At 45.0% G+C, this 20,419-nt stretch overlaps 1 protein-coding gene across 6 annotated transcripts in view; it reads left to right on the forward strand.

The window, feature by feature from the left end:
• Positions 1–20,419, forward strand: part of LRRK1 (leucine rich repeat kinase 1) — a 74,930-nt gene that overhangs the window by 1,323 nt on the left and 53,188 nt on the right. For 2 of the 6 annotated variants that reach the window (XM_021552571.4, XM_085588960.1), the window contains exons 1-3: positions 69–218; positions 3,033–3,246; positions 19,382–19,545. In XM_021552571.4, the coding sequence (XP_021408246.3) occupies positions 3,180–3,246; positions 19,382–19,545 (231 nt within the window). In that variant the 5' untranslated portion in view covers positions 69–218; positions 3,033–3,179. Of the gene's footprint in view, positions 1–68; positions 219–3,032; positions 19,546–20,419 lie in introns of those variants that run through there. The other 4 variants (XM_085588957.1, XM_085588958.1, XM_021552572.4 and 1 more) reach the window with 3 other exon arrangements.

A 20,419-nucleotide genomic window follows, 5' to 3' on the forward strand; every position in this document is an offset into this window, starting at 1 on the left:
GGGGAAGGAGCTCCATCCTGCCGCGGGCCAGCCCTGCCCTCGGGGCAGCGAGGGGCCGTGCCGGGGACTCGCCCTTGGCCGCGGGGCCGGAGGAGGAGCCGCTGTCCCGCTGCCTTTGCCGCCGGGCTCCCTCCGCTCCCGGGCCGCGGAGCGAGCGGGGCGCGGGCGGCGAGGAGGAGGCGGCGGCAGCGCCCGGAGCGCCGGCCCGGGGCGCGGAGGTACCGTGGCTTTGCTGCCGCTTCTCGGGCACCTGCCCCGCTGCCGGGGCAGTCGAAGTGGGGGGCTGCCGGGGCTTTGCAGGTGGAAATGAGGGGGAAAGCGAGCGGGAGTTTGTTTTTGAAGAAAATGAAAGTTCGGAGAGAAGCTCGCGGGCGCGGCGCGGCCGCCCCGCCCGGCGGGACGCGCTGTGAGGGGACGCCTCAGCCCGGCCGCTGGGAAGCGGCTGGAAAGGCTTGAGAGACCCCCCAAAACGGGGTGTAGCGCCTGGTGACCCCCCAGCCGGCCGGGCTGTGCGAGAAGGGGATGGTTTTGTTCTCGCTGCTCAGCCGGGACGAGGGACGCGGTCCCTGGGCGGGCAGGGGGTCCCTGGGCTGGCACCGCGGCCCCAGGCTCGCCGTGGGCACCGGGCGGGAGAGCCCCAGCGCCTTCCACCTGGGCCTCTCGGGCCCCAGTGGGACTGCCAGAAACAACAGGTGGTTTGGGTAAAGCACTGAAGTTTTATCAGGGGTTTTTTATCAATTAGCAAGCGATTTTCGGCTAACCGCGATGTTTCTGGCAGCCTGTTTTTAGGCACAATGCACAGGGTCAGACAGGGCGGGATGGTGAAGGGGAGGGGAGTGGGTGGTTCAGGTGTGTGCAGTAGGAGGTGTCAGGGCTGGGAATGTGTGAAATGGGATGCAAATCCCATTTACACCTGTTCAGGTGTATTCTGCATGGCCCCTCTCCTTCTGAACGAGACTCTGCAGAGCACATAGACTCTCTAAATCAAATACGTGTGGTGTTTGCACGTTACAGTTGTAACCTTACAGCAAGTGCACCTTGCTTAAGGTAAAGTTCTGTAGGGGTTTTAAAAAAATTTATACAAAAAGGTCCTGAAATACAGAAATCCTCATTACATGGGCGCTGTGTGGCAGTCATATACATGGCTACAGCATTCAGTTACTTGCAGTTAAAGGAACTGATTACCAGAACCACACCACTATTTTTCCTAAAAATTATTTTTCCTTTCACTTTATAAGAAGAAAGTTTCAGCCTGGGGAATAGGCTGAGTAGACAGCAAAAAATCAGGAGTGGAGTGGTTTTCAAGCCTCAGGGGTCCATGCTAGCCCCCATTCAGTGTTTCTTGTACAGTTGCTGTAGGTGCACATGGTTTGTCCCCGTCTCAGAGCAAGGAAGTGCCTCAGAAACCATCATCTGCTGCAGAGCTGGTGGGCCAGAGTGTGCATGAGGAAGTGTTTACTCTCCCTGGAGCTGCTCAGTGCATCAAGGGCACAGGGCAGGGCAGCTGCTGGAAGCATCACATCCCCTCCACTGCCAGAGTGAACACCCTGGACAGCTCTGGGGAGGTGTGAGAGCCTTCCTGACACCTCTGCCTGGGCCATCCCACCTGTGGCATGGAGGAATGTGTGGTCCCAGCTCCTCCTGCCAGCGTTGTCAAGGGAAGCTGAGGCCAGGAGAGAAGCACCAGCACCAGTTCCAGGGCAGAATTCAGTCCTTCACCAACACAGTGCAATTCACCACTTTGTGGGCTTGGATCTGGGATTAGGATCACCTCCATCTCAGCCTCCTGCAGCACCCTGTGCCCAGACTAGGGCACAGGGGTGCCAATCTTTTTTGCTGCTGCCAGGCACTGCAAAGTCAAGGTCAGCAGAAGCTGAGTGCACCTAAAATTCAAATATTTGCCTAAAAACAACTGAAACAGGATGTAGTGATTTTTAGTGTTGTTGGCTGAAACCCTGTGTAAGGAGGGAGGAGCAGAAAGCTTCCCGGATAGTAGTGATGGATCAGCATATTTTTATATTCCCCTTGGCCTTTGATCCCAGTTCAGGAAGTCAGCTCTGCTCAGCGAGAGTCAGGGAGGGTCTTGGGCCTTGCTGGCTGGAGTGGGAGGTGGGTTATGAGCTTTGCTGAGCTAGAGCCTCAAATCACAACTTCATCATCACACACCAGACTTGAGAAGAACCAGTAGGAGTCAGTTGAGGTGCATCATGTCACATCTGAGAGGCGTTTACTGACTGAAACTGAAAGAAAATGAAGGAGCTCTGATGCTGGTTGGACAAACACTGCAAATCCTCCAGGAGCCTGAGCCTCTGTACGAAGAGGTTGAAGGGTGGCTGTGCCACTGTGAAAAGGGAAGGAGTTGGAAGTGCCTCGGGAGACTGAGCTGTGCAATTTTCTGCTGCCTGTTACACCAGGCAGTTCACAAGAAGCCAACCTTTAATAGCTCCTGAGGGCCTGATTTGCCTCCCTGAGTGAAGAAGCCTGATGCTTCCAGGGTGAGAGAGTTCTCAAAAAGGACTGGCAGAGGGGACAAGAGCTGGTGTGTTTCTCTTCACCCTCTTCTCTTTCCTACAGAGGATTATCTCAGTAACCACATCAGTGTTTTTCAGTTTCTCACAGTCTTACAAGAGCTGTGGTTGTCTTTGTGGATGGGAGAGGTTTTGAGGTTGCATTTAGGATTTTTCCAGCTGCACTGCAGGGTTTCAATGGTCTGCCTTTACACCAGCTTGTGGAGAATCTGAAACTGCAGCTGTGACCCCTGTCCACCCCCTTGTCCTCTGCCCAAAGACTGAGCAGCTTTGGTGGTGAAAAATTAGGAACATTATCTTTCTGTAGTGCAGAAATTGTTAGTCCCCTCTGTTAATTCATGTTATGCTCTTAACAAAGCTATTATGAAAATAATTATATTTATAGGATAAGAGTATTTCTGCAGTGTGACATTTGGACAACTGTGTTAATAGTAGAGAGGAATAAACATCTCACCATTTCTACAGTGGAATGATTAATTTGTTTTGTTGTTTATTTTTAAACAGAATAAATGATGTTTCTTCAGGATGGTGCTCACTAGCAGCCTCTGCTCCTGCATTCACATGATGGGGATCATCCAGCTTTGACAACACTGCTCAGTCTGAAGTGCTGTGGAAAGTTTGTCTGTGGGGCCTTCACAACTGCCACCCAGAATGTACTGGTGTGTGGGAACGGAGGAATCCACTGTTTGCAGGGAGAGCAACATGGATCCACAGAATGGTAAATAGCAGGATTTGTTTCTTTCCTGTTCAGATTGGGAACAAAAGGTTCTAAGACAACTTGGTAGCCACTGGGCTTTGATGAAGTTTAAAAATGTGAAAGTTTTTTCAGCCCTGATCTTTGAAAATTTACAGTCTGGAATTTTATTTCCAGGGAGAGTGATATTGAACTATGGAGGTGGTAAGAATAGCATTCCCCTGAAGATGGATGTTCTCCAAAGGCCTACGGAATTAGTCAATATATGTATCATGTCTCCCCAGTTCCTAAATATGTTTTACAAGATCTGTGCTTTTTCAGTGTGTGAATGCAAATATGTTCCCAGTCACTGATGCAATGGGCATTCAGGATATGAAAGCTGCTAAAATCAGAGCATCTCTTCTCAGCCTGAACAGATATTAACCTGCTCCAGTTTTACCCTCAGCTCCTATTCAGTGGCTTGTGGTGATTTTATGTTGGGCTAGATTAGAACATTTGTGTTTATGTAATAAAGAAATTCTCCTTTTAGAAGGGACATATGCTTCAGGTTGCTTCCTGTGAATTTTTTTTTTTTTTCCTGAGCAGGCAAATTATTTTTGGATGGTTTCTCTCACTGCAACCCTCAGCTCCCAGGCACTGCTGCCTTTCTCTGAGTCAAACCCCAGTTATGTTTCTGCAGCAAGAAATAGCCTCCTGTTCTTGTGTAACGGTGTTCCCCCCTTGCAGCAAGTGCTTCATTAGGAGGCAGCATCTGCGTTTGAAGTGTGGGAAGAAGGTGTGTTTGACGCTTTGTAGTGAGTAAGCAGGCTCCAGCAGAAGCTAATGTTTTTGCAGCCTTATTTTGGATTTTATCAGCAACTATGAAGCAAAACCTGGTAGTTTATTCAGAGGCCTCCTTGTCTTGTCTGAAGACATTCCTCACCAGCGTCACAGGGAGCTCTGGGAACTCTTTCCTTTCTCCGTACGTATTCTGCTTGTTCTGTGATACTGATTTTTCTGTTTGCTGTTGGCAATTAGGACTGTACCTTTCTGTAACACTTGGTTATTGAATATTTTTTAAATTCTTAAATTCTGTCTTCTGAGTTTCTCTCTGGAAGAAATTATCTCCACTTGAATACTAAGCTATAAACCATGAAAAGAATTTTAATCTGCGCTAACAGTTCACAACTGTTCAGAATTGCTAAATCTTTGTTCTGCAGTAGTGATCTGGCAAGTTTTCTCTCTGTGTAAAGATACAATAAATAAATTATTGTAGGAGTGAATAATGAAGTGGAAAGTGGGATAGTGAAATTTTTTACATTTTGAATTCAGATTTTTTTCAGAGAACTTTATTACACGTTGCTGTTATGTAATTATATTCAGTTAAACTGGTTAGCTGGAAGCATGCAAATCTCTGGTAGACTCTTCTATATGGATATATCTGGGTTATATTAAAATAGTCTACAGTGCTGGAAAACTGGGAAAGGGATCCTTGTAAAGCTTAAGATCCCTGTACAAGGCACCAGTACTGCTTTGGTGGATTTGCTCATTGTAAGGGTTTTGTACATGCTTAAACTCACTGTTTTGGTCCTGCCAAGAATGATTGTCATTAGCTAACTGGTCCACTCCTTAAGTTACTGGTCCTTGTTCTGGCTCAGATCCCATTACAGGGGCTGAAGCAGGAGCACGGTGACTCATTCAGCCTCCTCATGCCAGCCCATTGTTTACACCGGTGAGGAACTGTGGATGCAGCCTCCTGCTCCCATTCAGCAGAAGCTGCTGGGAAGGGGAGTGAAATCCCGGATCATTTCTTTCGTACCGATGACCTCGTTAGTGCTCAGAGTTTGGAGTCTTTTTGTTTTTGTCAGGCAGGAGGGACTGGCTTGTGGGGGATTTAACCAGAGCACGGTGGTGCTGGGGGCTCTGGGGTGGGTCAACTGGATCAGCATGGCTGGAGGCCCCTTCCAGCAGTTCCTTGTGCACCTTCATTATCTGAAGCCTTAGAATTTTTCAGGAGTTTTTTTTTTCCCTGGCAGCTATAAAGCCCTGGCCAATTGTATGTGGAGAAAAATCACACTCACAGCATCCTTCTTAGTTAGAAAATGCAACACAGGGTGCAGGGGCTCACCTTGCTCAGGTGTCTGCTCTGCTGTTCCTCCTGGTTGCCAGTGATCTCCCTGTATCCCAGCAGAGGATGCCAGTTTTCCCTGCATCCCAGCAGGATGCCAGCTTTCCCATGGCATGGGTGAGCTGTGTGTCAGACCTGGACACTCTTTGCCCTCTGGGGATGGTGCTGGGCTTGACCTGGTGGTGCTGACCAAGCCCTCAGAGACTTGTCACCAGAACACAGGATGAGTGAGGTTCCCTTGTGGGTGCACTCAGCATCTCCCTTGCCTCCTCAAACCCTGCTTCCCCCTCTCCTGGATTTGTTCATCTTGTCCTAATTAAAAGAAACTGAGCAGGGATATGGGGGTGGCTGCAGTCTCTCATGAAGTACAGGGTCTGGGTTTTTTAAAAAACTTGGTTAAAGAGCTCTGCATAATCCAGAGGAGGTGACATGATGGGAATTTTGTAGGAAGTACAATGGAAGCCCAAAGGCATCACTTTATGAATGTGTAGAAAAGCATAAAGATTCTTTGCCTTTCTATGGGCTGATGGATTTCTTTGAATCTTACAAAATTTCATAGCTAGGATTTAATTCTTGTGTGGTTTTCTAGGAGCTCCTCAGAGGTGTAGAACAATCATTGTCTTCTGAAACATAAGGGTACTTCTGTTTAAAAAGCTTATCTCCTTCTTACTGGGAATTTTATTCAAAGTCCCAGGACATTCATATGCCACTGGTGTGTGTCTCAGAGGTGGGATTGGATTATCTTTCAAACATGCCAGAGGGTGTCTCTTCTCCCCTGCTAAATCTAGAAATGAGCCCTGAAGAGGGGTGTTATGGTGGAAGGTGTCTAACATTACATAATTAGGGACAACAATGCCAAGGAGAGCTGCCTGGAGCTTTATAGTAGCTTTGCAGATATTAACTAAATGCACTTTCACAACTTCTTTTGAGGCAAATCATTTGTAACTTGATGACTTCCCACTGTCCAGGGAAGCACAGATTGACATGGACAGTGTGCCTGGAAAAGGGACCAAACAAATAACCAGAACATAGGACTGGAGTTGTCATTTGGAGTGGACCAGAGGCTCCTAAAGTTGTGCCTTGCAGGTGCTGTGGTGACCCTGCAGCTCACAGGGCTTTCTATTTTATCAAAAAGAATCTGCCCACAATGGAAGGGACCTTTGCAACCCCACCCATGGCTCAGCTCAGATCTGACTCACAGGGAAAGCTGCTCCTGCCCTGCTGCTTCCTGGATCCTGGAAAAGGCTCTGGTGTGAGCAAGAGTTGAAGTGGAAAAGTTAGATTCGTTTAACAGGAGGGACTGCTCAGGAGCAAGTGCAATTTTACAGGGAAAGTTTCACAACAGTTTGGGTGGTGACACTTCAAGGTTGGCCAAGAGCAAATGGAGCAGTTTATCCTCCTGGGACACACTTTGTGCCTCCAGCTTTGTTCTTGGCTGGCATCAGGGCAGGATATGTGCAGAGGTGGACTTACTGGTCCTGATGGGTCCCTTCTAGCTCAGCCTGTTCTCTGATTCTATGATTTCCTCACAGTTCTGCACCTTTGTTGCCTTAAATGTGAAGGGCAGGAACTGGCGGTGTGAATAACTTTGTTTAAAAATCTTTCCCGCTGAATAGAGGAGGAATGGAAAATCAGCACCACTGATAGCAGTTTGTTCCTCATGAAATCACCATGTAAACCTTAAAACCTTCCCATCAGCCATGTGTGGGGACAGGACTAGGAGCTGGGCCTTGGGGCACATTGTACTGAGTAACAGGAAAAATCTACTCACAGCCCCTGTCCTGCTTTTTCCATCCACTCACCTTCCTGTAGTAACATCACCCTGAGTGTTTTGTGGGGTGGGGTGAGAAGGACAAGGAGAGGATCTGAGGATCTGGGAGGTGAACTGAGCACACAGAGCACTGGAGAGCTGCAGAGTGTGTCAGTCATGTGAAGTTCTCTATAATCAGACTAAGTCAGCCTGGAAGGTTTTCTGGTTTTCTTCCTGTTTGTTAAGCTGTGAGTAAATTCAAGTCCAAACAGCAGACTGAAAAGGTTCCGATAAGCTAAAAAAGCAGAAAATAGAACAGGTTTTGTACGTGAGTCAGTCTGATTGCAGAGTGCCCTGCAGAAGGAGAAGTAGGAAATGCTCAGTAGGAATAGGAAGTACACCAGTAAGGCAGTAATAGGCTTGTATTTTTAAATATTTAAATAAACTCTTCATACAGAAGTGGTGCAATCTCACAAGGGGCCGAGGGCTCCTGCGGAAAGCTGGTCTGCAGCTGAGCATGCCTGTGGTTAAACCTGCCCTCCTGTGCTGAGCTGGGTGTTACAACATCTTTCCAAACCAACCTGTGTGTCAAAAAGGGGCAAGGAATGCTGAGGCATTTACAATTTTCCTGACAAAAACCATCAAAGCTAGCCTGCTCTTGAACTTGAGGGCTGTATCAAGGAGGGCAGAGCTGCTGGGAGAGCCAGTGGTGCAGTAAAGACCTTGGGAAGTTAATTGAGCAGAGAGTCTGACCTGAAAGCCAGTTTGATTTACAGGCAGCAGTAAAGCATTGATCTTCAACTGAGCTGCATCTGGAATTATCTGCTGTTTTACAGCTTTATTTTTACACCTTCACGTTAAAATATATTTGTGGTGTATTACATTGAAATGTAACTTATGACAACTCTATCAAGAAGCCTGGAAAATACCAAAGATAAGGTGATAAGGTAGCAAAGAAAATCCTTTGCCCTTAGCACTTGTACACAGGGAGTTCTTTACAGTGTTCCTGAGGTGTGATTTATGAGGGAGCTTTCAGGTGAGGGTTGATTCTGGGGTCATGGAACTGCTGTCCTCTGTTTCAGTGGGAAAAAAGCAATTGATAGTGTTCACACCAGCTCAGCCTTTACCAGGCCTGTAATTGATACAGTGTTTTGACAGAGATGTTGCAGGTGATTATATAGTTGCATTAAGAAAATGCTATGAATTATGGGGTTTTATCCTCCCCAGAGCCTATGGGGGCCTTATCCAAAACCCATTACATTCTTTGCACTGACATAATGGGATCTTCAGGGATCCTTACAGCATTAAGTCTGTGGTTTGTTTGTTTTTCACTGCTCTGATCAATAATGGGGCTGTCAGGACTGTGCTTGCAGAAGGCAGCGAGCTGGGAGGAGCTGTTTGCATTGCAGATGGTGGGGGAGAGATGGATTTTATACCATTCAACTCCCAATCTGCTGTATAAAATCATAGAATCTCGTGGAATTTTTAAGGCTGGAAAATACCTTCAAGGTCACCGAGTCCAAATGTTCCCCAGCACTGCCAAGCCCACCCTTAAACCGTGTCCCCAGGTGCCACATCTACACAGCTTTTAAACTCCCCCAGGGGACGGTGACTCAACCATGGAGTCTGTCTCTTAATAGGTTCTGTTTCAGATTTTACATCAAGTCAGGCTGATATTTAATTCCTCCCCTTAATCCAAATCTGTGTGCTCATTAGTGGGTCAGCCATTGCTTATTTGCATGATTATGTATCACCACAACAGCAGCTCTTTTATGTAAGCTGCTGATATTTTCACAACAGAAGTGTCTCAATGTTTTTTAGTGTGTACCTTACCCTCACTTTAGAGGACCTATTTAAAAAGTCTTTAAGTTTTAGGAAAAGCTCTCACCCTTCCAAAATCCCTTCTGCAGTCAGAGGGGCTCAGGGACTCAGCAGTTTGTGTTGCTTGCAGCACTTGGGGTCTGCCACAGAGATGCACAATGGGAAACCTGGGGCAGATCCTCTCTGTTTTGGCTCTCCCTCTCCAGTTGGAGAGGGCAGCAGATCCCTGGTGAACTTCAGGAACTTCTCATCAGCAGAGACAAGCCCCATTAGAGTCACCCAGGGGTGAGGGGTCAGTCTGCCACAGGAAGAGTGGGAGGTAGGAGGCGAGTGGGAAGGAGCAGGAACCTGGGGCTGGGAGCTGGAGGAGCAGCTTCATTTCCTCTCTGATAGTCAAAGTGTGGCTCCCAGGCATCAAGGGTGGCATTTCAGATACTGCTGGGGAAAACTCAGTCCCAGGCTGTCCCCAGCTCCTCTCTGTGCATAGCTGAAAATCATGGAAAAATAACGAACCAAAGCAGTGACTCAAACAAGAAGTCTGGATAAATTTAGCTCAAATATTCTTGGTATGTTTGTGGTCACTGTGGAAATTGCATCACTTCTTGTTTTAATGATCAAAATATTGCTTGGAAAACTGACATGCCTACCTGAGAAGAGTTCAAAATTAAATCCTTTAAAAGCAAGTATGTCTTTGGAATTGCTTCACCTGCAGTTAATTGGTTTTGGGTTGTTTGTTTTATTCCTGTCTTGGTTAAGGAGTTTTTGGACTGGAGGTTATTGCTGTTTAATTGAAAAGCCACAAGGTTTGGAGCTGATACACTCTGCAGTGTAAATTATCTACTTCATATAAAAGTTCTGTCTGGGGAGTAGGATTCAAAAAGAGTGCTGGTAATTGCTGAAGACAAGACCTCCTCCAGAATCTGCCTGCACGTCTTTCTGTCTTTCACATGAAAGAGCCTTTGAAAGTGCTTTTATTTTTGCATCAAACAGGAACATTTTAATTTTTTTTTTTTTACAACACTAATGGACAGGATCCCTTTTCAGATCTCATAACCTGCAAAACAAAAAGCCTGGCTCCTTAAGTGAGCTTGTAATCCTGGTCGTAATTCTCCCATGTTTTGCACTTTGGACCTTTCTCACAGTGGAGGGTGGGAGTAAAAGCTGCCAAATCAAAGCCATTTGCATGGATAGGACCAGGTTCTTGGATGCAATGGATTGGAGTTTGTCCAAGGCTAATGGGAAGGGGATGAACTGTGCCCTTCCTCATTTTGCTGTCTCTGCCTTGCAGCAGACATCCAAAAATGCTGTGAGCTGCAGTGGGGACACAGCGTGGACACAGGAGCCTGCCAAGCAGAGTCCTTGTCCTCCCTTCACTGAAATGGCTGCTGCTATTCCCAGGAAGACAAAATACCTCCTTGCAAAAGCAGGCATTTCTGCCACTTGCAGGTTTTGTCACAAGTAGGGGAAGGTTTTATGGGTTTTTTGGTAGCCCCATTAAAGCTCTGGGGCTGTCTGGGCTAACAGCAGAGGCCTTTCCATCAGGTTTCTCTTCTGCTGCAGACAGAGCTGTTCAGGTGATCCTCCCTCTGAGCCAGCCTGTCCTGGAAACCAGGATCTTCTCTGTCTCCTGTGGGAGGACAGTCAGAAGTGGGAAGTGCTCACACCGAGTTCAGTAGAGGCTGGAGTGAAGCCCCACTTTCTTCACTGTTTTGTGTGGATTTTTGGTTTTCTTTTCCAGAATAACCTATCCATCCCTTTTCTCCTGGTGCTCTTCCCAGGTCTGCACTTCCCTTGGCTCTGCTGTTGCCAAATTGTCCCTTCAAGTCTCTTCATGCCAATCATATCCAATATCTTGATTGCATTTTCTTTTTCTCTGCATGCAACACTTTCACTTAAACTGGTCCAGAGTGGTTGTCTTAGTGATAAATGAGAAGTGAAGGTAGCAAGGAGTATTTTATTAGTCAAGCAGGCGCAGTAAAGAAGCTCGTTGAACTGTGTCTAACATGTGCTAAGCTTGGATTTTGCTGCGTGGGATGTTTGCCCCCTCAAATCTCTTGAAAGGCTTCTTCCCTTAGATGTATCACCTGAACCTATCAGTTCTTTTACTAAAAAATATTCTCTCATTCTCCAAACTTTAGTCAAAGTAGCTGGAAGGATTGTGTGGGTCAGTGTCCTGGTGTCACACTCCTGCACCTTCTGTCTTTCTGGAGAGACAGATTTTGGCTGCATTTGTGCTCTTACTTTTGACCAGCAGTGGGGTTGCAGTGCTGTAAGAGTGTTTTTTGTTGAGGAAGGTATTTACATGTGTTACTAATGTGAAGCACAAGCTTAGGAGCTGCTTTTCCCAACTCAGAGAAGGTGTGGGATTGCTGGATGGAGCTGGTAGAATATTAGTGCTAAGAAGAGACCTGAGCAGAGACCTTGGGCCCATCTTCCTCTCCCTCACACACAGCAAATCCCTCCTCAGCCCCCCACATGTGGCCTCTTAGAGCTGGGCCTAAAAGCATTTCCTTCTTCTAAAGCAAGTTTTAAATATGTGTCTAAGCAGCAGAAGTAGGCTGGCCATGAGATAATGCTTCCCCAAGGTGAACAATTAATATTTTAATTTCTTTAGAAGAAGAATTTGGAGCAAATTATTTCTCTGAAAGAGAGAAAACATTGGTGTGTGGGATTTTTTCCCTTCTGATGAAAGCTTAGGGAAAAGGAAAAGGTTCAAAAGAAAGTTAGCCATGAAATTTTATTTTGTGACGTTTCAGATGAAATCCAATCTTGGTTTGGTTTCATGGCTGTAATATTTGATTCAGTTGGACAGGAGTGGTCTCCCTGGAGACACCTTTCACCATTTAACAATCCTTCATTTCCAGCCATGCCTGGAAGCGGACACAAAGAAAATCCAAAAGTGTTGTCATGCTTCTGCATGCTTAATGTATATCTTCCAATTTAAAATTTGGAAAGCAAGAGTGGCATAGCTGGCCTTGCCTGCAGAAGCACATTTTTGAATGATTCAAGCTGTAGGATGGGAACCAAATCACTGAGGCCAAAAGACAAAAATAGAAACTTTCACTCCAGAGCTGAGTCATTTGTATTTTCAATACAGCATCTCTCTGGCCACTTGGAGCTCTCAATAGCTTCTCTTTGGGGGTGGAAGTAACAGCATCACTGTTCTCTGTGGGCTTTGCTGATGCTTTGCACCCCAAAGAGGGCATTGCTGGAGGGTTGGGGGTATTCTCACCCTCTGTGAGAGCCAGTTTTTGTCCTGTGCTTTCTGGAGGACATCCCTGCCCCGTTCCTTCCCTGCCCAGAGGGAATCCTGCTCCTCTCCCACCAGGTACAGCCCCCAGCAGTGGAAGTGGAACTGCTCTTCACAACCAACCAGTGGAGAACATCCTGTCCTCTCATGTCCCAACCCCTTGTTCCTTTTCCATGGATAGCTGCAGGTATCATTAGTGACCCTGGATCTATTTTACACTTCCAGCCTGGTTTGCACAGTGCCATGAGGGGTTTGTTCTGACACTCATATTCCAGTGTAATTCTTTGTGCTCTCTCCGACCCCATTGCCTTGTAGTGCCTTTGTGCAGCCTCTTTTGTACTTCAGCAAAGAATAACCAGCTCAGTTCCATTTTAACTTCTTGGACAGCACAAACAATTCCCAGAGTCCCGGGAATTTGGGAGGTGCACACACAAATGCAGGAGCCTGCCCAGATCTGGCAGTGCTGGCACTGCCCAGATACTGCTGAGTCTTGGTGTTACCAGGATTTGAGGCTTTTCTGTTCTCCCTTCCCTCATTATCCTGGATGATGAAAAAATGATTGTGTAAGTGTGGAACTAAAGCCTTTGGAAGCGTCTGTTTCTCATAACTCTGTTGTGGAGCCCAGAGAAAAGGCAGGAATCCAGAGCATTTTTCCACCCGGGACTTAATATTTTCCTTTCAGGCTTGCATTACCAAATGCTTTTTTTCTTTGCAGGTTAAAAATGTTATAAATAGAAAATTTACAATGATTCTGGTGATAATTGTTCACTTGACACAAGTGTACCTAAAATTGTCAGCATGCCCTGGGTGCTTGCTGGAAAATGTTCAGTGCAGATCAGCACAATGCATGTGTGGTGCTGGCACATACAATTTCAAAATACTCTCAAAAATCTGCAGTAATAGTGAAAAAAATCCCTTCAGCGCTGGATTTTTGCCTTTGAAGCATTCCTCTGTGTTCCATATCTGGTTTCTTTTGGGGTTTTAAGTCTCCTTTTGGGGCAGTGAGCATTGATTGTGAGCTCTGTTGTAGATGTGGGTGGCTTTTGTGTTCAGTACATAATCTTTTCCAGTGCCTTTGGCAGGCAGAGCTTAGTGCAGAGCTTAGTGCAGAGCCACTCCTTTAATTAGCTGAAATAATGGATGTTTGGGGGAAATGGAACCACAGGAAATAGGTAGAAAAAGTGTGTGGAGGGCTCCCACTGTCCTGAGAAGCTGTCACATCCCATTTTTTATGGGAAATATTAATTAGGGTCAGAGGGGCCATGACCCAGTTCTGGCACAGGCTCTCCAGTAGGGATTTTGGAACTTCCCAGATAAACCACCTTGTTCTAAGTGCCTTCTCACAGGGAGATTTATTGGTAGTTCTGGCCACTTTTGAATCCTGACAGGAACATTTTAAAGCAGAATTGGTTGAGCCACATGTATTTTACCTAAATCTGATAAAATTTGAAGCAGATCACTGGCTTCTTGCTGCAGGATGGTTTTGAGGCAGCTTCTGGCAATTTGGGCAGGTGGGGGGCACAAGAGATCTTGGTCTGTGGCTTTATCTTCTAAGAAATGAATGAGCAAAATCTTTTAACTTTTTTAAAAAAAGGAAACCTTGAAGTGTTGGCTAATTAGAGAAGGAACACAAAAGATACCTTTGCTTTATAAAGCATTTTTACCCACTAGGGTAAAAAAACCCAGGGACTTGGGTTTTCTTCCTGGTTTGGGATGGTATTTTTCAGTATCTCAAAAATTTACAGAGGACTTAAAAATTTTTCTTACCTATCTAATTGGAAAGTGCAATGTAGGGCAGATCCATCATCATTTGAAATCACTGGAGGCTTCCTGTTGGCTGCTGCTCAGTTTGTTAACCTAAAGTTTTCCAAAGCAGCTCAAGATGCATCAATCTGTTGCAGAGACTCAGAAATAACATGGCTTTCCATTAATTTTGCAAAGCAGCTGGGCAGAGCTTTTGTGGAGTAGTATTGAAAAATGTTCAGTGACACCGGTGAGTTTTGGAGTGTTTGTAGGTGCTGGCTTTAAATATTCAGCACATCTTCAACCTCATCCCTGTTCCATTTTTTAGCTGTGGAGTGGCAGTGCTCAGAAGTCAAAATGGCAAAAGATTAAGCTGGTGAGGGTTAGCTGTAGCCATCTGGTGCTGTTGAGGAATTAATGTCTGAGCTCAGCCTCCCTGCCCACCCCCATCCCCACATCCTCTGCACCAGAGGCTTGGATTTCACTGTAATGGGACATGGAGATGAAAATATCTGTCAGGGCTAAGCTGTGGTAGTTAATTCAGACAAAGGAGCAGCCAGCCAGCCATTCCATCCAGTGGCCACTGCAGGAGCTGCTGGTGCTGGAGCAGAGGTGGGTGGTTATCAGTCCCAGGAATTAACAGCTGGATTGGGCATCGCCGCGGGGGATGCTGTGTTAAAGCATCAGCTTCATTTGCTCCGGGCTCTGGAAATACCTGCACACATTATGACAAGGTCAGTAGCAGTTTTCAAGTTGTATTATTATTGTAATGCTGGTTTTGGAGGAGGTTAGCTTCCTGATTTATCCTGGGCAGAGCATCTAATTTATATCTTCCTCTGCTAAATAAAAATATCCTACTTAGTTGCTGGTTAGATCTGCTGGTTATGGAAGGGCCTAATGTGGCATTTACAAACTCTTGTGAGTTTATGTGTCAGAGATGCAGTGATTTGGGCCATAAAGACAATAATCATCTGTGCATTGTGCTGCTTTGTTATGCAGCTGTTTGCTGATTCACAGCACTGACCTGCAAACCCTCCCCTTTTACTAATGGCATACTATCAATTTAGAAATTTCAGAGGGTTTGTTTTCACCTGCTGTAATAATAAGGCCTGTGACAGGGTCTAACTACACATGACCCTAAATTCTCATGGTACTCTTTATTACTAAAAAGGCTTATTTTTATTTTGTTTCTCTGAGCTGGACTACCAGTCTGTTGCACTCTAAAAGTGATACCTTGTGCCCTTTTAATGGCAATAAAATAACATTGCTTTTTTTATTGATAACCTCTGGTTTCATTGCAATATTTTTTAAAAGAAAACTAGTCTTGCCCTTAGCTTTTATAAAGGGTTGTTACAGCAAAGCCAAACATAAAAAATATTTCCAAAGCATAAATCATTGAAATGAAGAGAGAAATAATTCTAAAGTTAGTTGTTTTTGTACAAGCTGTTGTGCCAGGAATAGATTCATTTTTAGTGTCAGCAGATGCCTCCCCTTTTCCCCTCACAAACAGCCCTGGGTTCGCTTACAGCTTTTTTAGTAGAAAGCAAGAAAAGAAAAGAGGCTGTGGATCTATGGAGAGGTTAAACAAATATGATGCAGAGATGCAGAGGCTACATATTAAGGACTAAACCCCATTGCTGTATTTTCATAGATGTTCAAAGGTGTTAGAGGAAGCAAACCCACAGGTTCCTCAGTTCAAATAGGCTTCATTAATCTGCTTTTTGGTGATGCTTTATGGCAGTACTCTCAGAGGAACCTGTGCCAGCACAGGAACTGCCCATATCTGTGTGCCATAAAGCAGAAACTAAAAAAGTTGGCACCAGGTGTGTAAAGTTTCTGGAGTTTCTTGGATAGTACAGGAATACCCAAGAAGTCCTGCTGGGATATAATCCCTTGCACACAGGATGTGCATTCTGCAGGAACACAGACCCTGTCGTGCAACATGCACAAGCTGGTTCCTAAATCCATAAAATCTAAGAATTAAAAACCCTTTGCTGCATCTGGGCTCAAAGGCTCAGCGTGTTGCACAGTCAAGTCCAAAAGCAGAGGTTCAGTGTTATTGAGCTCCAGTATTGCTCTCCTATTTTTCACATTGCTCAAGGCTGGGTGGGAGTGAGGTGACTCTGACAGGAGAGCCATGAAGAGCTCAGGCAAGGAGCAGGAGACATATGAGGTTAAAAGCAGAGCAGGATTTCTTTGGATTTCGGCCCAGATTTCTGCTAAAAATGGCTGGTGCATGTATTGGCAAAACTTTATTCCCAGCCTACACGAATGCCACTGCTGATGATAGGTCAGTCATGCATCTTGTAGAAATAAACCAGCCTTTAGTCAGTAAAATGTAGTTTTCCTTGTTTCTTTTCCCCCCACTGGTGAGTATAAATTAACCTTATAGAATATGCTGCTTCTTAATTTGCCCTAGTATTTCAGAAGCCAGTATATCATTTACTAAGTCACCAGGAAGTCTTCTGTGAACTGGGTAATTTTGTTGCTGAGACGTTTAGCTTTGCCTTGGATGGCATTTGTACTTTTTGGGAATTTGGGAATGGATAGACAACCTTCTCTCATTTAACCTCTGAAAGCTCTACTCAAATCTGGCAGCACTTGTGAGTACAGCTGTTGGCTAAGGGCAAACTTTTTTACCTGTATCTCACCACTTTTGCTGTTTTCAGTCTTTCAGCTGATAGTCACAAGGACTGTTTCTTGCTGGAGACCTTTGGCAGCTTCTTCCCTCAGGCCTAAGGCAGGAGGTCAATTTACCCTGCAGAATGGAATCATAGAAAGAAGTTTTGGTGTAAGAAATTTGAGAGATGAGTAGCATTATCTTGCTGCCAAGAATATTTAGTATAAAAATATTGGTTTCAAACAGTAGAATTGCCCAGATTTCTTACACTCAGTGAAACCTTTATTAAATTCTACTTGATGAATGTTCAGATATTCAAAACTTAGCAGTTTTGATTTGATCAATACAAATTTGCCTAAAACAAGACTGAAATTGAGTTTAAGGACTAAAATGAATATACTGAAGATTCTTCTGGGAATAAACTCCATAGAGCCAGCTGTGACCTTCTAGTTCCTGGAGATCTCAGAATTCTGCACCTAACTCATGGCCAGCCCATGTTTTTCCAGTGCTGGTGGCACCAGGGGTTGTGGCTGAGCCATTGCACTACAAAGGACTTCCAAAATTCTGGGGAGGGCAAAAATGTAAGGGGAAGCCCAGCACACTGGCTGAGTTATTTTGTGAAGTAGTCATTTGGCAAAACACAGAAGTGATCTTGGGATTTGGGTCAAGCAGACAGAGTTCCTCCTTCCTTTAGTTACAACCCTGTGACCCTTCTTGAGCTGGTTGGAGTGGGGCAGCTCCAGCAGGAGAGGTGGAAAATGCTCCTTTAAGGAGGGTTCTGTCTCTGGGAGGGTGGCTGGAGACCTCTCTGCTCGAGGGGAATGTGACACCAGGATCTGATGGATCTCTGACCCTGAGATTCTTGTACCTCCACCCTCCCAGGCCATGATTTAAAATCAGAGAGAGATGGTCCTGCTCAATCCTTTGGCAGAAAGGATGTGCTTTTACATCTGGAGTGGCTGCAGGTGTGGGCCTTGAGTGACAGTCCCCAAAATCAGGATTGAGGCTGGAATTGAGTAAAATTTGTCCCTCCTTTCTGCAATTTTTAGGAAGCAGATTGAAATTGCTCTGCTCTGTTAGCCCTGGCCTGCTGTCCTCCTTGAGCAGGAAGCTGAGGAGCTTTCCAGCTGTTTTGTATCTCTGATGTGAGGCATTTTTTCCTCCTAGGGGAATTCCAGAGCTTCTCTCTAGGTTCAGGATTTCATCACAGGGTGCCAAGTGGGGAGGCTGCTTGTTCCAGTAACTGCAGTGTTTGCTTGGATCTGTACTTCTTGAAATTTCTTAGTCCAGTTCTGAGTTGTTTTGACTGGATAACTACTTTGCTCTAAAGTTCTCCCTTCTATCATCTTTTAAATATACTTGCCTAAGAATATTTTTCCCTATCTTTGGTGTCCATGAAAATGAAGATTAAATCATATGGGATATTCTTACTGATCCCTTATAGGTGTGTGGTCTGCTTTAAAAGAGTGAACCAAATGCAGGAAGAATTTATTTTCCCAAGTACTCCCTAAAATTACAGAATTATGGAAACACTTCACCCATTAATGTGTACTCTGAGATGCTGTTTATTGTGCTGTAATTTAATCCCACTTTCATGGGTCTTGATTTCTGCTCCTTGTCCTTCACAGGTTCTGCATCATCTGGGAAAGGTTATTGGTGAGGGCACACTTCTAATGGCACCAAGCTCTGGAGCCATCTCCAATGTCTGAGTGATTTGAGCTTTGTTTAAATAATTGATGAGACGTGTTAGTCAGAACCTACTGGTGATTCAGACTGCTTTATTCAAAGATATTTACTGACAGTTATAGATTGCACCAAATTTACTTCTCTTTCCAGGCTGCATTAAACAAGGCCCTGCATGACATATGTGTCTATTTAAAAAATAAATAAATCCTTGTTTAATACATGTGAAGAACTGTGGGCTTAAGTGCTGTATTAATCAGTTGCAAATAAGCAATAATAATTCATGATATTTTAATGGGAGAATACATTTTGTTTTCAAGTAGGAAAGGCTATTTTCCTCTGTCTTGATTGTTATTCAGGAGTGGACCTGAAAAGATCTTGTATTTCAGTGACTTTAATGCAACTTTCCCTGTACTGGTAGTTGGGGAATGGTTGGGTGTGAGACTTCCTGCCTACCTCATTAGCCACCCACCAAAGCATTTCTCTAATGGCTGCAGCTTTTAATCTCTGACACATAAAAGCTCTTCTGGCTCCCAACACCATTTAGGAAAAGAAAGACTGGTCTAGGAGGTTCTCCAGAATTGATTAAGGTGACACTGGGCATATTGCAAAAATCTCCTTTTACTGTTTGTTTTTTTTTTTTTCCCCAGAGTAAATATTTCCAATTTCTTTTATTTTACACTTGTAGAGGTGCCTAAAATTCTGACTGAAAATTCTGGAGGACAGTGGGATTTTATCAGGCTGTTGGTCAGGAGTGAAGTGTGACTAAAGCAAGGCCAGTAATGCCAGATTTGCCTTTCAAATTACTGACTTTGTCAGAATTCCTGCAGGTACCAGTCCTATGCAATTCCTTCTCTTCCCTGGTTCCTCAGCAGGAGGAGGAGTGTGCCAGGCAGATGAAGGTTCCTGTGTGTGAGCTTCCACACTTCCTTTGGAAACCACCTCTAGGAGCCATTGGGGAACTCTGTCCCTCTCAGTTTCATGTCCCTGTTGGGAAGTACTTTGGTATTTTATCACTTTCCTTTATCAGGCTCTTCTTTTTTTTTTTTTTTTAATTGCATACAATAAATAATTCCACTGAAAATCACCAACTTCTTTTATTCCCAGGATTCACTGACCTTGCAGCTGTGCACGGGTGAAAAGCAGGCGCTTCTCCCTGACTTCTCTTTGCTGTTTTTCCTGCAGGAACTGTGGACATGGGTGGCAAACAGTCCACAAGTGGCGACGTCTCTGTCACCCAGACCCCTGTGACAGAAAGCATCCAGGATGCCTACAAAGCTGGGGACACCAGCAAGGCCCAAGAGTTGATTAAGTTGTCCTGTGAGGAGACTGCGCTGCAAGTGGAAAAGGTTGGGTTGGGTTATTGCTCTCTCTCAGATTTTATTGGCAAAGATGCCAAAGTTTCAAGATGCTGCTGTCTTCTGTTGTTTTTTTCATGGAAAAAATCCAATTGGTTGTGTGGGACGCCGCAGAAACATGCTCAGGGACTCTGTTTGCCCTTGAAAACACAGATCAGGATGATGAGACAGGCCACAGGGAGCAGTGTCTGTAGGAACACAGGCTGTGTGAGAAGGGGTGCTGCTGCTGTGGTCACCAAAACAGGGAAATGCATTTTTCCCTGTAAAAAGGAAGCTGTTTATAGATTTACCAAAAAAATGTATTCCCCCATCAGTGCAAAGATCATTAGTGGCCTTCTGGGAAGATTTTACTGCCTGTGTGTGGAATTTTATCACAAACTCTGTGCCATCTTCTGCTCTGCTCTGCCTTTTGAGCCTGCTCTTTGCACAGAGCTGATGTGGGTGTTTTGGGAGGGTCCCTGCATGTCAAGTCCAACCATAGTGGCCGTCTCCAAAACAGGTAATACTGCATTTTGCAGCTGAACTGTGCAAATGCTTTTTCTGTTGGTCCATGAAAAATGAGTTTATACTCACTGTTCTGTACCTCAGGCACTTATGTGAAAAACAATACAAAAAACTAAAATACAAAGGCCAACAAATTATGTGAAAAACCATACAAAAAATTAAAGTACAAACCCCAACAGATTAACATAATAAATTTATCAACAGTGATTACAATGGCCACTAGTGTTTATGACATTCCCAATTAACCACGGCGACAGTGGACATGCCTTGGCGTGGGCACAAATAAACCCATCCAGCTCTAGAAATGCTCTTTCTCTGCCTGCTGCCTTTAACAGAGAGTTTCTTCTGCTGTGTTTCCTTC

The sequence above is a fragment of the Lonchura striata genome, chromosome 10, assembly GCF_050655825.1.
Source record: "Lonchura striata isolate lonStrDom1 chromosome 10, ASM5065582v1, whole genome shotgun sequence".
Taxonomy (NCBI): Eukaryota; Metazoa; Chordata; class Aves; order Passeriformes; family Estrildidae; genus Lonchura; species Lonchura striata.